The 13,795-nt window shown below is 35.1% G+C and overlaps 1 protein-coding gene across 1 annotated transcript; it reads left to right on the top strand.

Moving 5' to 3' along the window:
• Positions 1 to 81: 81 nt before the first annotated feature.
• Positions 82 to 13,784, top strand: LOC144856552 (solute carrier family 23 member 2-like). The gene is made up of 14 exons (XM_078714571.1): positions 82 to 155; positions 3,103 to 3,258; positions 4,374 to 4,531; positions 8,757 to 8,848; positions 9,040 to 9,101; positions 9,376 to 9,557; positions 9,841 to 9,961; positions 10,310 to 10,466; positions 10,604 to 10,857; positions 11,021 to 11,150; positions 11,290 to 11,433; positions 11,792 to 11,887; positions 12,304 to 12,501; positions 12,749 to 13,784. Exons 1-14 carry the CDS (start codon positions 93 to 95, stop codon positions 12,787 to 12,789), a joined length of 1,854 nt encoding a protein of 617 aa, XP_078570697.1. The 5' UTR covers positions 82 to 92; the 3' UTR covers positions 12,790 to 13,784.
• The last annotated feature ends 11 nt before the right edge of the window (positions 13,785 to 13,795 follow it).

The following is a 13,795-nucleotide window of genomic DNA, read 5'->3' as shown; positions in this document are numbered from 1 at the left end:
GTTATTGCTTGTATTGTGAATAAACCCAAAATACGGTGTGTTTTGTTATCAACCTAGCCTTCATTCCTTGACGAGCCTGCACTGAGGTTAAAATGAACAACAAGACAGGTGAAAACTCTGTCCACGATGGGCCTGACTCTATTGTGGAAGTTGAGGTAAGACTTGTACGAGGTAAGACTTGTACAGGCTAAGAACTTTTTAAGTGTTTTGTCTCTAGGTTTTTCTAGTGTATATTTATTGAGGTTAGGTACATAATGACCTAAGGTTGACCAATCTATATGTTGCTATTACTCAGTATTTGTCTTGAAGTAACAGTGTACATAACAAAACAGTGTCTAGAGGTCCGGTAGAATATATTATACTAAAGGTGGTAGGCGTACACAGTCATGTCGAATGCTTTAGCGTATTGTACTATGTTGTTTCTTTACAAATGTGTTAATTCCTGTTTCAGCTGCGACTTTTTTTCAGTTGTTGGGTATTTATTTAATTCTAGAAGTTTGCGTTCTTGTCCTACTTTAACTGTTCCGTTTAGTAGAGTTGATGTTTGTAAACGTAGTTTTATTTCAAGACTTTCTTCACAATATAATTCCCTAATTAATAACACCAATATTGATAATTTTTGTAATGGTATCGGTTCTTTCCCTTCTATTATTTTACATCACTTAGTTAGTTGCGATGATTCGCTGTTGGTCTGGAATGAAATAAGCAAGATATTCATTTATTCATTGACATTTGTCTATCCGATATATTACTTTATTACACTCAAATTCTATTTCAAATTCTATGTATTTCATTTCATTCACATTTTCTGGTTTTAATGCTTATATTTATTATACTATACGTGGAGCTATATTAGAGTCCAGCTAGATTATGTATATGCGTATTGTATGCGCATTCAACTGTGCGGTATTTTTGTTATCCTTTATTCATTCTTTAAATGAAGAATGCCAGTATTTTGGTACAAAAAGAATAACCGTTATTTGATAGGCAAGTACAGTATGAAATTACTCAGCCATGCAACGTCAATGCCAAATCCTTGAGGTACGCTCTTACAGATATACCTACAACAGTAGCAAAGTTATAACATTAGGAATTATAATTCCCTATCCGTAGTTATCGTACCTTAATAAAATGCCTGATTTTACTCATTGTTTATTTCTATAAAAATGAAAAATATATTATGACATACTGCTTTTACCAGCTGTGGAGATCATCTTTGATCGGCCGTTTTTCCCAATTCTCTAATTTGGCATCGTAGAAGAATTTAATTTAAGCTTTGTTTCCACTAGGACAAAACGCAAGGATGTAAGCCGCAACGCAAGCGAATTGACCAATCACAAGCGAAAGTTCGAATAATCCATATCTTTTGATTGGTCAATTCGATTGCGTTGCGCTTACGCCATTGCGTTTAGTGGGAACCAAGCTTTAAGAAGAGCTTCTAGGGGTAGATTTTGGTTATTGCTCTTTTATAGTAGACTTACTTCGACTCCAAAATAAAAAATTCAGAGAGATACGTTTTATTATCTTCTATCCTCATGATAAGACTATCAAAACGTAGAATTTGTGGGGCGAAAACTTCACATGTTGCTCACGTGTAGTCTATAAACCTAAATTAATCAGCTAGCCTGTTGACCAAACTATTAAAGTAAACACGTATTTTATTTATTCTTCTGTGATAACCTGTTTCGCCTTCAGAATAGTGTTTCCGATTAGTTGTCGTAAATTCATAAATACTTATCTCCTTATCATTCTTAACATTCATTTAGTACTATATTTTGGATGATTTATATTACAAAATAGTATTTATTTGATGTTTATTTTAAGTTTAGTTTTGATATTTTATTTTCGTTAAAAAATACTGTTTCCGTGACAGAAGTTAATGTAGTCTGCTATTAGAAAACGAACCGTTTGTCAGAATGAAATAGGGCTATATAATTACTTTAACTCCCACGTTGATGAAAAGCATAATACTGTACAGTAATACTAAGGTGAATTTTTTACGAGGCGAGCATCAGAAATTGGTTCAATTGTGTAGGTCTACTCACAAAGAATTCCATTTTCAAAAGTACGGGGCTATTTTAGTTTAGTCATGGAGAATAACTTATTTCTCCATGGTTTAGTTAAAAGCGTGAAGCTTATATAGGGTCTACAACATGATAAAGCATTAGGCCCAAGTACCAGTCTCATGCGTGAATAGGCATACCTTTGAAATACCTAGTATGTATAATAACAATACATACAATGCCGTATACATTACATGGTATCGCCTGGTGCAAGTCTATTCAGTCAGAAGTGATTGTTCTGCAGATGGAATTTCAAGTTAAAATGTTATCAAAACAGGTCCTTAAGCTATTTGTATTTGAAATCAATTGTTTTGGATTGCTATGTTTTATTGCCGCCTAATAGAAAAATAAATCGATCAGATATTAGTATAATTATACAGGATAAATTGTTAGTTGATAAAACAACGTTACTTCAGAAAAGAGTAAAATTCTTCCCTGATTTATTCATCGTAATCGAGTTTACCACCAAAAACTTGTATAAGGCCTATATCGTGCTCAAAAGACAAACTCTTTTATCTCGTATACCATCTATCTTTCGTGTATCAAACATACTTCGTCGTTACTACTATTGACTATGTTGATATAAAATTTGCGGTACACCACGTATATTTAGTTCTGAAAAGAACTACGGACGACGATCAAAGAATATTGATCGAAACGTCGAGAAACTCAACAGTTCTTTTCAGAACTAATATACGTGGTGTACTACCGCAAACTTTATATCAACATTTGATTTCGCCATGCAAACATTCAAACAAATTAACTAAACATTTACATTAGCCATGACTATTTAAGCCTATATACGTTAATGTCTGTCATTACAATGTCATTTCAAATGTCTATTCTGTCATCAATGCTGTGTTTCCATTCATGTCACTTCAAACTATCAAATGCCTCTTCTGTTATCAATGCTGTGTTTCCATTCATGTCACTTCAAACAATCAAATGTCTCTGTTATCAATGCTTTTAAGCATTAAGCACTTTTACTTCATTCTTCCATCTTTCATTCATTTCATATACAAATGTTAATCTGTTATAGGCTTTCCCACAGCTACAAAAACAATTGGGATCATCATCAAAATTAGCAGTTTCCAGCAAGTCAGTAGAATCTCTTATTGGTAAAGATGATGACGCAATCCAGTATGGGATCAACGATGTTCCGCCATGGTATACAACCATAATATTAGGACTGCAGGTGGGTGTATAGACTTGCCCCAAGTTTGTATTCATTGTGTTTTTTTATTTATTTGTTTTTATTTCGATTTTTTGTCTGAAAAATATAAGTATCCAAGCTCAAGGAGTATACGTATGAAACGCCATATGTGCCAAAATATTTATCTTTTTACTAATATTAAGACAAAACTCCGTCTGAAACCCAGACTAGTGGGTGTATGGCATGAACTTAAATATTTGGTTTGAAGACATACTTCTTGATATAAGTTTGCGATACACCACGTATATTAGTTCTGAAAAGGAACTGTTTAGTTTCTCGATGTTTCTATCAATATGATCGTCCTCAGGAGTCAGAACTTTATATCAACAATTTATTTCGCCATGCAAACCTTCAAACAAAGATATACTGTACTGTTAATGTTGACCAACGATAACAACGTTGATATTTCACATGTTATCAACCATGGTTACAGGTAGTTGGGTGTATGACATGAACTTAAATATTTGGTTTGAATATAACTGTAGGCCTATTGTATAAAATTGACCAACGATAACAAAGTTGATGTTTCATATGGGTCATTATCCGCCATGTTATACAACCATGGTTACAGGTAGTTGGGTGTATGACATGAACTTAAACATTTGGTTTGAGGATAACTGTAGGCCTACTGTATAAAATTGACCAACGATAACAAAGTTGATGTTTCATATGGGTCATTATCCGCCATGTTATACAACCATGGTTACAGGTAGTTGGGTGTATGACATGAACTTAAATATTTGGTTTTGAAGAAAACTGTACTGTATAAAATTTACCAACGATAACAGTGTTGATATTTCACGTGGGGCATTTTCCACCATGTTATACAACCATGGTTACAGGTAGTTGGGTGTACTGTATGACATGAATTTAAATGTTTGGTTTGACGATATAACGTTCACCAACGATAGCAATGTTGATATTTCACATGGGTCGTGTGTGAATACCATAGAACCATTGTGAATGTTCTTACGTAACCAATCTTACATCTAAATATAACTTTTGCAAGAAGTACGCCATATTTGGAAATTTGTTAATGACGTTGATGACGTCAATCCCATAAACTAATTGTAGGCCTATGTTTTAACCTTTAACAGCATTTCCTGACGATGATTGGAGCGTGCGTGTCGATCCCTTTGATTTTGGCGCCAGCGATTTGTATCGGTAACGACCAGGTTGCGTTGAGTGAACTCGTCGGTACAATCTTCTTTGTGTCTGGTATGGTTACACTTTTGCAGACGACTTTTGGGGTTAGGTAAAGTAAACTGCATACTTCTATTTTGGCTCTTCACTGAAAAATGACAGTTAGGAATAAAAGATAGATATTTCTATTGTATAAAGGCACAATTACTTGGGCTTGACTCAACTATTGAATAGTATGCTTGAATACTATTATTACACATCATGAAAAGCATATGCTGTCCTTTTGAACTTTACGCACTTTCAAAATAACCAAATTCAAAGAAATATAGGCTTGATCGTATCCGGAAAACTACCACCGGGGAAAACTACCACCGGGAAAACTAACACCCGGACAACTACCACTGGGAAAACTACCACCCGGACAACTACCACCGGGAACACTACCACCCGGACAACTACCACCCGGACAACTACCACCGGAACAATTACCATCGACAATAGTATAATTAATAATGTAGGCTGGTATGTCGTTTATATGAATGTCGTGTATATTTTTTGTTAAAAGCAAACTTTGACTTTATTTCATATCTTGATAATATAAGGAATGAAAAAAAATATGTTGCCATTTTTTCTAAAGAAATTTAAAGGACCAAATTCAAGATGGCCGCCAATACTCAAATAACCCTATTTAAAACCAGAATATCACCAATAACACAAATTATGAATGTGGAACAAGTCCGTTTTGATGGTATTACACATTATACAATCTTAACTATGTATAGCGATAATCTGTCGACCATCTTGGATTTCAAAATGGCCGCCACTAAAAAATAAATTTAAATAATTTTTGTTGTTTCAACACAATGTTCTAAAATAGTCACTTCTCATAGGATTGTCTAAATATAAGGCTGTCTAAAGTTGTCAATGTTCTCTATATAATAGATATATAATACCCCTACTATGACCCTTGAATTACCTAATCGTTCAAAGTTGGAGTTGCAAAAGTATGGAACAACTTACATTGATATCAAATATTCAGCAACAATTAATTCTAAATCTAAATTATAGATCTCATTTCTTTTCATAAAAGTGAAACTTGTATTTCAATGTTTGTATCTCAGACAGGACCACAATATAAAAGTGTATTTATACCTTACTGGCAATTATACCCGACACAGGGCGGCTTTCTAAATTAGTTTAAAGCCTTCTCAGACCCCAGTGTCCCTATACCCGCCAACCTCCACTCCTCTTCAATAACATCCCACACTCTTTTTTAAAAACAAATTCTTCCCAGGACAAATGTCAATTCAACTTTAGGGTTAGGGGTGCTACATAGCTATGATAGGCCTATGCTTTAAGTACGTTGTAAACTGTGTAAATGAATAGGTGTCATATTGGCTGATATATATAATTTAGATACTGCGGCCCCCAGCCTTCTTTCTCCTATCACCATCCCAGCCACAAAAACAAACTCCTCCCATGGACAGTTCAAATGTAGTAACTTTTCCTAGTACAATTCCAATCACGTTTACTTCATTACGCCAGTATTTCCGCCCCTCTTCCTCCCTCCCAACACATCCCAGATACTGGGTGATTGTGTTTAAGACGTTTCCAGTACAAATTATGTTAGCCATCACTACCAACTCATAATCCCTCAGTGCCTGTTTTCAGATGTAGTTTAAAACATTCCAAGTACAGTTTCGGTCTTGGTGACAGGCATACATCCCCACCCCCTTTCCATGGCTAATTAAAATACTTTATAACAATTTCCTACCACACAGTTCTGGTCAATTTGATAGCTTACTACCCCTAGCCTAAGCAAAATTAAATTCCCGGTACAATTGCGGTCATTTTGATACCCCATATGCATGGTTACGTGCTGAAACAGAACTAACATCGAAAGTGAGGAAAAGTGGGCCATTTTGACCACATTTTGGCCCCTAATGCTTGGTTCCCACTAGAGACGCAACAAAACGACGTAACGCAACGTAAGGGATTTGACCAATCACAAGCGATGGATTTATTTGTCGGTCGCTTGTCATTGGTCAACTGGTTTGCGTTGCGTCTACGTCCTTGCATTGCGTCCTAGTGGGAACCAAGCTTAACTTAGATCCTAGATGGCGGATGATGTTCAAATTAGAACTTTCCCGGTACAATTCTGGTCATTTTGATACCCAATATGTAAGGTTATGTGCAGTAACAAAAATTTATATAACGAACAAACAAACAAACGTACAAACTCTCTAACTTATAATATAGATTGTGAAATCCTGTATAAATATGGTGTTCAATAATAAATGCGTTATTGCCATGTAATTCAATGTCTGAAACTTCAAGGCCATGGTCACCAGTATGGTTGGTAAGTTTTCAACCTGTCAACTTTTGGCAGAAGCTTGAAGAAAGATACAGCTCATTCACAAGCTTCATGGGCAGCATTAACTCCCACTTCTCATCTTCTACATTCTCAACCGATTTCATTAGATGTACCTTAAAGTTGACCACCATTATACACTGGTTTGATGAGTGCACATGGTTGTGGTATAAAAACTCATGTACTAGGGAAATACAAGATAATGCCTGGTGATGACTCTTGCCCGAGATGAGTGGAGGTGGACAGAGATGACATCAAGAAGCAATTATTTCGACCTGGTGAATTATATGGCTTTTAAACATGTAGCATTGTGAAAATAGTGTTGCGGCCAGTGCTTTTGTTGTATTGTATTACCTATACAACAGTGACACAAATATCTTAAAAACTCTGCTTTCTCTCTACAACTTCTGACACTTTTCTCGAAAAAATTCAGACAGAGAAAATGATTCTAAGTGACGTATCATTTTGTTTGAAAAACGCTGATCATAAAGATATTAACTTGAATACAGAGAGATGTGGTTAAACTATCCCTATATATGTCAGAGACACAAGACAACGATATCTGCACACATGGAAAGTACACATGCTTTTATAAAATATTTCTTTGCTCATGACCACCTGAACTATGGCCGGTTACTTCAGCTGTATCACTTTCAACAGATTACTGATATTGGAGTTTATGAGACGACATGTATGTGTGACAAAGGGAATTGCTGGATTTACATCAATTGATCAAGGTCATTGAGCATGGTATCATTGGAATAACACAAATTAATAATTTCATCAGAGCTGGCAAATCTAGTTGATGAGTTTGAAAGCCAACATTTAAAGAGAGATGATATCTTGATTAATGAAGAATGCTGCAAATCTCACAGAGGTGTTTGTTGGCCATGGCATGATGACATTGGACAGAAAATGTTTGAGGCATTGGTAAAAGTTTTGTAGAAGGCAAACTATATGGGATCCTAAGAAAAGGATGAATATTTGCAAAAAATATATCTGACGGTGAATACAGGTGACAAACTTATCAAAGTAAAAGAGGACTCCAATGGAGATTCTTTGTCGTATCACATAGTCAGCTGGTACAGTACTGTATATAAGAACGTATGAGCATTTGGGGGTGAAATTTGTTTCTGAACAAGCTTGTTGGGATCACAGATCAGTCTGTTGAAGTTTGATGGATACAATAGTAGAGAACGAAGGAAGGTCAACTTACTATATTGCATGCATAATATATGCATTCAAGACAGCGCACTGATTAGAAATATTTCATTTGGCAGCAATCACCATGTTGTTGTAGGCATATCATTTTGTGTCATTTCAATCTAATTTAATTTAACTTACACACGTTTTAATAAGAAATTTAACCCTTTTTAAAAAAATGGCGGCCATTTTGAAATTCAAAATGGCCACCATTTTGTGTTAATAACCGTGTTGTTGTGATAGGCCTATCATTTTATGTGATTTCAATCAACGTCATAACTTGCACATGTTTTAATAAGAAATTTAATCCATTTTTTTAAAATGGCGGCCATTTTGAAATTCAAAATGTCAAAATACTAATGAATATAGGTTTATAATAATTTTTATATAGCAGAGAACCCATATAGCATTAATTTTAACTTTATTTTTTAACTTTTTTTAATTTTAATATTATTCATAATGGGTGTTACTTTGTCCAATATGGTACATTTATTGGATATTTTACGTATTGGCGGCCATCTTGGATTTGACACCCTTAAGCTTTTTTAAAAAAATGGCAACATAAATCAGCTGGAATTTTGCTTTTAACAAAAAAATGACACGAAATTACATAGTGGCCTACACTATAATTCAACTACGTACGAGAGTATACCAAAAGATCCTATGAACCAAATAAAGCCCGAAAAAAGGTGGTGTGTGTTTATCTCAATTAAATAACTTTTTAAACGTTCTTTTTTATTAGTATCTAAATTCTGTTTTACAGACTTCCTATTATACAAGGCGGTACTTTCACTTTTCTCACACCAACGTTCGCTATATTGAGTATCAAAGGAGATTGTCCCGCACCTTTACCAGGTAGGTACTATGTTTGTTTACGTGTAACCTAGTAAACATTTTAGTATACTTAGTTCAAGAACGGAGTCTACATTCCTGCATGTGTAAATAAAGCACCGGTGAAGTGTCGTTGAGGAAACCAGCTCATAATTAAGTATATGTTTTTTTTATATATGTGTACACAATAACTATAATAATTGTTTCGTTTTTAGATGATGCCACACAAGACGAGCTGGATGAGGCTACCGAAGTATGGCAATCTCGAATTCGTGAGGTAAAAATCGGAATCTATAAAGTTTAAATTAACGAAATTCAAATGGAGACAGCCAAAGTTTCTTCTATCTAGAAAAATACTATATGTACATTGCAAGAAAATTAACAAACAAAAAATGTTTTGTAGTAAGACTTTCAATGCAAAAGAAAAACAATAAGACAATAAGGCCTAACTGTATATAGCGTGTATGTTGTTGGAGTTCCTAATCCTAATCTTAACCAGCACACAAATAACAAAATTAAAGCATATATTTTTCTTGTAATGTTTTCTTCAGGTTCAGGGTGCCATTGTGGTTGCCTCTATTTTTCAAGTCATTATAGGATTCAGTGGAATAATGGGATTTATTTTGAAATACATCGGACCATTGGCTATAGCACCGACGATCGGTCTCGTAGGGCTTTCTTTATACGGAGCTGCAGCTTCACGAGCTGGTGTACACTGGGGAATATCAGTTCTGTATGTATGAGAACAATGCTTTTTGTTATTTATATCAGGGAAGAGTGTAATTTAACTTTTTTTTTTTTTTTTGTACAAAATTGTGTTTGTTTGTTTGTATCGTTCTAAACAATTGAAATTCTTCGAACGAAAACACAACTTTTTTTTTAACACAACAGTTAAACGGATCTCACTGAAAATGCTGTCGATGAAAATGATCTTGAATCGAATACATCTATTGTTATCCTGTGTATGTTTCAGCAACATTTCAGCTCGTTTTATTATATTTTTTAAATTTTTTTAGGACACTTGGGCTAGTTATAATGTTCTCGCAATACTTGAAAAACATCAACGTGCCTATAGGCATTTATAATAAAAACGAGGGCTGCCACACGGTTAAGTTTCCAATGTTCAAATTATTCCCAGTAAGTAGAAACATTTCTTGAATTCAGAAATCACAGGCATCTAAAGCTCTGTCTACACTATCAAACTAGTATAAAGTGATATGCCCAAATATGGTAGTGATATGACAAAATCATGTCTATGGGCATATCACAATTTTTTGTCACATGAACTTTACTTCGATAGTGTAGACAGAGCTTTAATCTTCATGTAGTCGACACTACGACTTGTTTTTACGCGTTTTGACGTTTTTTATATGCTTACATAAGAAGATACTAAGTTGATGATCTTTCCATTCATCTTTTAGACACTTACTAAATTAAGGCACAAACAATACATTTTTTTAGAAAGCGTTTCATGATTTCTTTCAGGTTATATTAGCTATTGTCATATCATGGATATTCTCCGCCATTTTTACTGCTACCGATGTCTTTCCAACAAATTCTACTGAATACGGTTACGGAGCGCGGACTGATATTAACACTGATGTTTTGAAGCAGGCGCCTTGGTTTCGGTTTCCATATCCGTGTAAGTAAACTTGGAACTATTTTTTCCAAATAAGGACGTCAACAAACAATAAAGCCAACCTTTACTAAAAATAATAATTAAGTATTACTTAGGCCCATAATAAATAAAAAATCAATAATATCTGTATGACTCCACAGTTCAATGGGGTACGCCTGTCGTTACGGTAGCCGGCGTCTTTGGTATGCTGTCTGGAGTTTTAGCATCCATGGTCGAGTCTGTCGGGGATTACTATGCATGCGCTCGACTTTCTGGGGCGCCCCCTCCACCAGATCATGCAATAAACCGTGGAATTGGAATTGAAGGCATCGGGTGTATACTAGCTGGTTTGTGGGGTACTGGCAACGGAACAACGTCATACAGTGAGAATATTGGAGCTATTGGAATAACAAAGGTGGGTATACGTTCTTTCCAACATAATCTGGTTGATCTAGTGCGTGAAGCTCTTTTAAGTAATAACGTAATAGTACGCATGCGCATTACGATGACATGTGGTTAGTCTTTAAATCTATCGCGTATAGTATTTGCATTTGTACATATGTTATGGTTTTCTTCAGGTTGCTAGTCGTCTGGTCGTACAAGTGGCGGGAATCCTTATGATTGGGCTTGGTCTGTTTGGCAAGTTTGGTGCAGTTTTTGTAACATTACCGGATCCAATTATCGGAGGAGTGTTCTGCGTAATGTTTGGTAAGGCCATCCGATCTCACAAAAAAGTGATTAAGTAAATAACAATACAGAAAACACGTAATTCTTAATATATTATAGCTCTATTTTGTTGTGATCTGATACTTTTGTCGGGATAATGCAAACATATTCTCTTCTTTAGGCATGGTAACTGGCGTAGGCCTATCGAATCTTCAGTTTGCTAATATGAACTCGTCCAGAAACATCTTTATCATAGGCTTTTCATTACTGATGGGCCTAGCTCTTCCCTGGTGGTTCGGTGCCAATCCAGGGATTATCGACACAGGTAAACCAGTGCTTTTTTAGTTTTGTCCTCATTGTTTTGAGGAATGCTGAATTTTGCCCTTTTCCAACCCAACATGTCGACAATTTCATTTCTCGAATTCTCATCTATCCATAGGAAAAGTTAATTTCGAATTGACTAAAGTGGCATTCACACCTGTTCTGTTTCGCGGAACGGAAGACGGCGCAGTTAATTTCAACATGGTGCGCCCGTCTTCCGTTCCGTGAAACTGAACAGGTCTGAATGCCCCTTTATTTAATACCTTTATCATTTATCGCTTCTTATCTTTATTATGAACATAATTATCGACGATCAATGTACTTTTTATGGTAACTTAGGGGGTTCTTTTAAATATTGATAGGAGTCGAAGAAATTGACCAGATCATAACCGTATTGCTGAGTACCAGTATGTTTGTCGGAGGGTTAATTGGATTCGTATTAGACAACACTATTCCAGGTAAGCTTTTTTTAAAGAGTCGCATAAAGAATTACCGAACAGTAACGGCAGTTGCATAGAAATTTGTCTAAAAATTTTTTTTACAAATTTGCCGGTCTAATATAGGCCTAGACTAATGGAGAAAGAGGTGCCCCAGCTCGAACGGCGCTAGTATCGGACTTGCGGTTTAGGAGGAGATAGAGGAACACATTTTGGCTTAGTGCTATTATAATATAGATATAGAAAGAAGTGATTATCTTTGATGATATATGTACAAGAGAGTAATATATATATCGTTTATGAGGATAGAAATAGCTATTCAGTACCTGATGATCCATTTTTAAAGTAAAGTACATTTTTACATTCGCATTTTCAAAGATTTGAAAGATAGATATTAATTACTATTTCTTTATTCTTGTCACTTTGCACTTGTACAGGAACCGACGAGGAACGTGGTATATTAACATGGAGGCGTCTTCTGTCAACCGCAGACGAATCCGAAATGGAAGACCCAGCAAAAACGTACGACATTCCGTTTGGTATGAAGTACATCCGGAGTAAGGAGTTCTTTTCTTACTTGCCGTTCTGTCCTACTTTCCCAGCACCTGGATGTAAGTCGTCAACAGATGAAGAAGGTAAGTACACAGAGCGAATCTATCATTTTAAATACGTGTCTACACTATCAAACTTTGTGACAAAATGATGTGCCCATATATGGACATGACCATATTATTTGACCATATCACTACCTTATTTGGACACATCACACATTTTTTGGTCAAACTAATTTGATAGTGTAAACGAAGCTTTATAAGAATATATTGACATGGGCTAAAGATCATGAAGAAAGTGATAATAAACATTCTTCGTATTTTATTTTAGTGTATGGTGAGGACAATCCTGGCCTGGATACCCAGATGTAGTCATTGTTTCATCTTTTTACCAACTGCCTTGCAAGATTTTGTCAGATTTTGTTTGATTCGGGCACACTAGTACCGTACGGTAACTTAGTTATGTCGGTATCAAATCAAAGGAATTGTGTCAGAGAAACATAATAAAATGGGATAAGTTATTTCTTATACCTTGCACATCTTTAAAATCCGAAGAGACTGATCATACTTTACGTCCTGTAAGCCTGGACTAATTTGTTCATTCAGATAACTGCTCTCGCCGCGTAAAAAACTAGTACGCGCATGTCTGCACTGTGTACAATGAGTACGAGAGTTAATAAGAATTATGAATGTGACGTATAAAGTGTGCGTCTACTATGCACTACAGAAGAATGTATTATACAAATAGGATAATAGGAGCTGACTTGCCTTTATTTAGCAGCTGACTAGATATGTAAATTATGTAATGGGAAATCTTATGGGGTTATTAACATAAATGCTATATATACTTTTTAAATATTAATAATTACTACTGTACATTGAATTGATAAATTTATTTTAGTAATAATGTTGTAGGATTCGTAGAAACAGACGATTTTGCAAATTATTTGTAATTATTATGTGCCTAGCATATTGTCAGACTGTAGTATTATCTACATGATTGACTAGTATTAATAGGCCTATTGTTTCATATAATGCTTGGTTCCCACTAGCGACGCAAAGCAAGTACGTATAGGGAAACGCAAGTACGTAAGTGATTTGACCAATCACAAGCAATGGGTTATTCGAGTTCTCGCTTGTCATTGGTCAACTCGCTTGCGTTGAGTCTCTAGCGGGAACCAAGTCTATCATTCCTTACGCGTAAAATAAAGATTTCAATCTAAACTGAATTAATAGTTTATTAATAGATATATTAATTGTATAGGCCTATATGTTTTAATAAAAAAAAATTAAATTGTTATAAAAAATAGTTTGATAATGTGATAAATTAATGTGTATAATACTTACATAACAATTAAATGAAATATGTATATATTCG

Source organism: Antedon bifida, chromosome 11 (genome assembly GCF_963402885.1).
Source record: "Antedon bifida chromosome 11, ecAntBifi1.1, whole genome shotgun sequence".
NCBI lineage: Eukaryota > Metazoa > Echinodermata > Crinoidea > Comatulida > Antedonidae > Antedon > Antedon bifida.
This window is presented reverse-complemented; position numbering and strand designations above follow the sequence as displayed.

Coding starts and splice junctions, on each gene's coding strand:
- LOC144856552 (XM_078714571.1), top strand. CDS start 93: ATGAACAACAAGACAGGTGAAAACTCTGTCCACGATGGGCCTGACTCT. Junction 9,102..9,375: donor GGCAATCTCGAATTCGTGAG/GTAAAAATCGGA, acceptor TGTTTTCTTCAG/GTTCAGGGTGCCATTGTGGT. Junction 9,962..10,309: donor CAATGTTCAAATTATTCCCA/GTAAGTAGAAAC, acceptor GATTTCTTTCAG/GTTATATTAGCTATTGTCAT.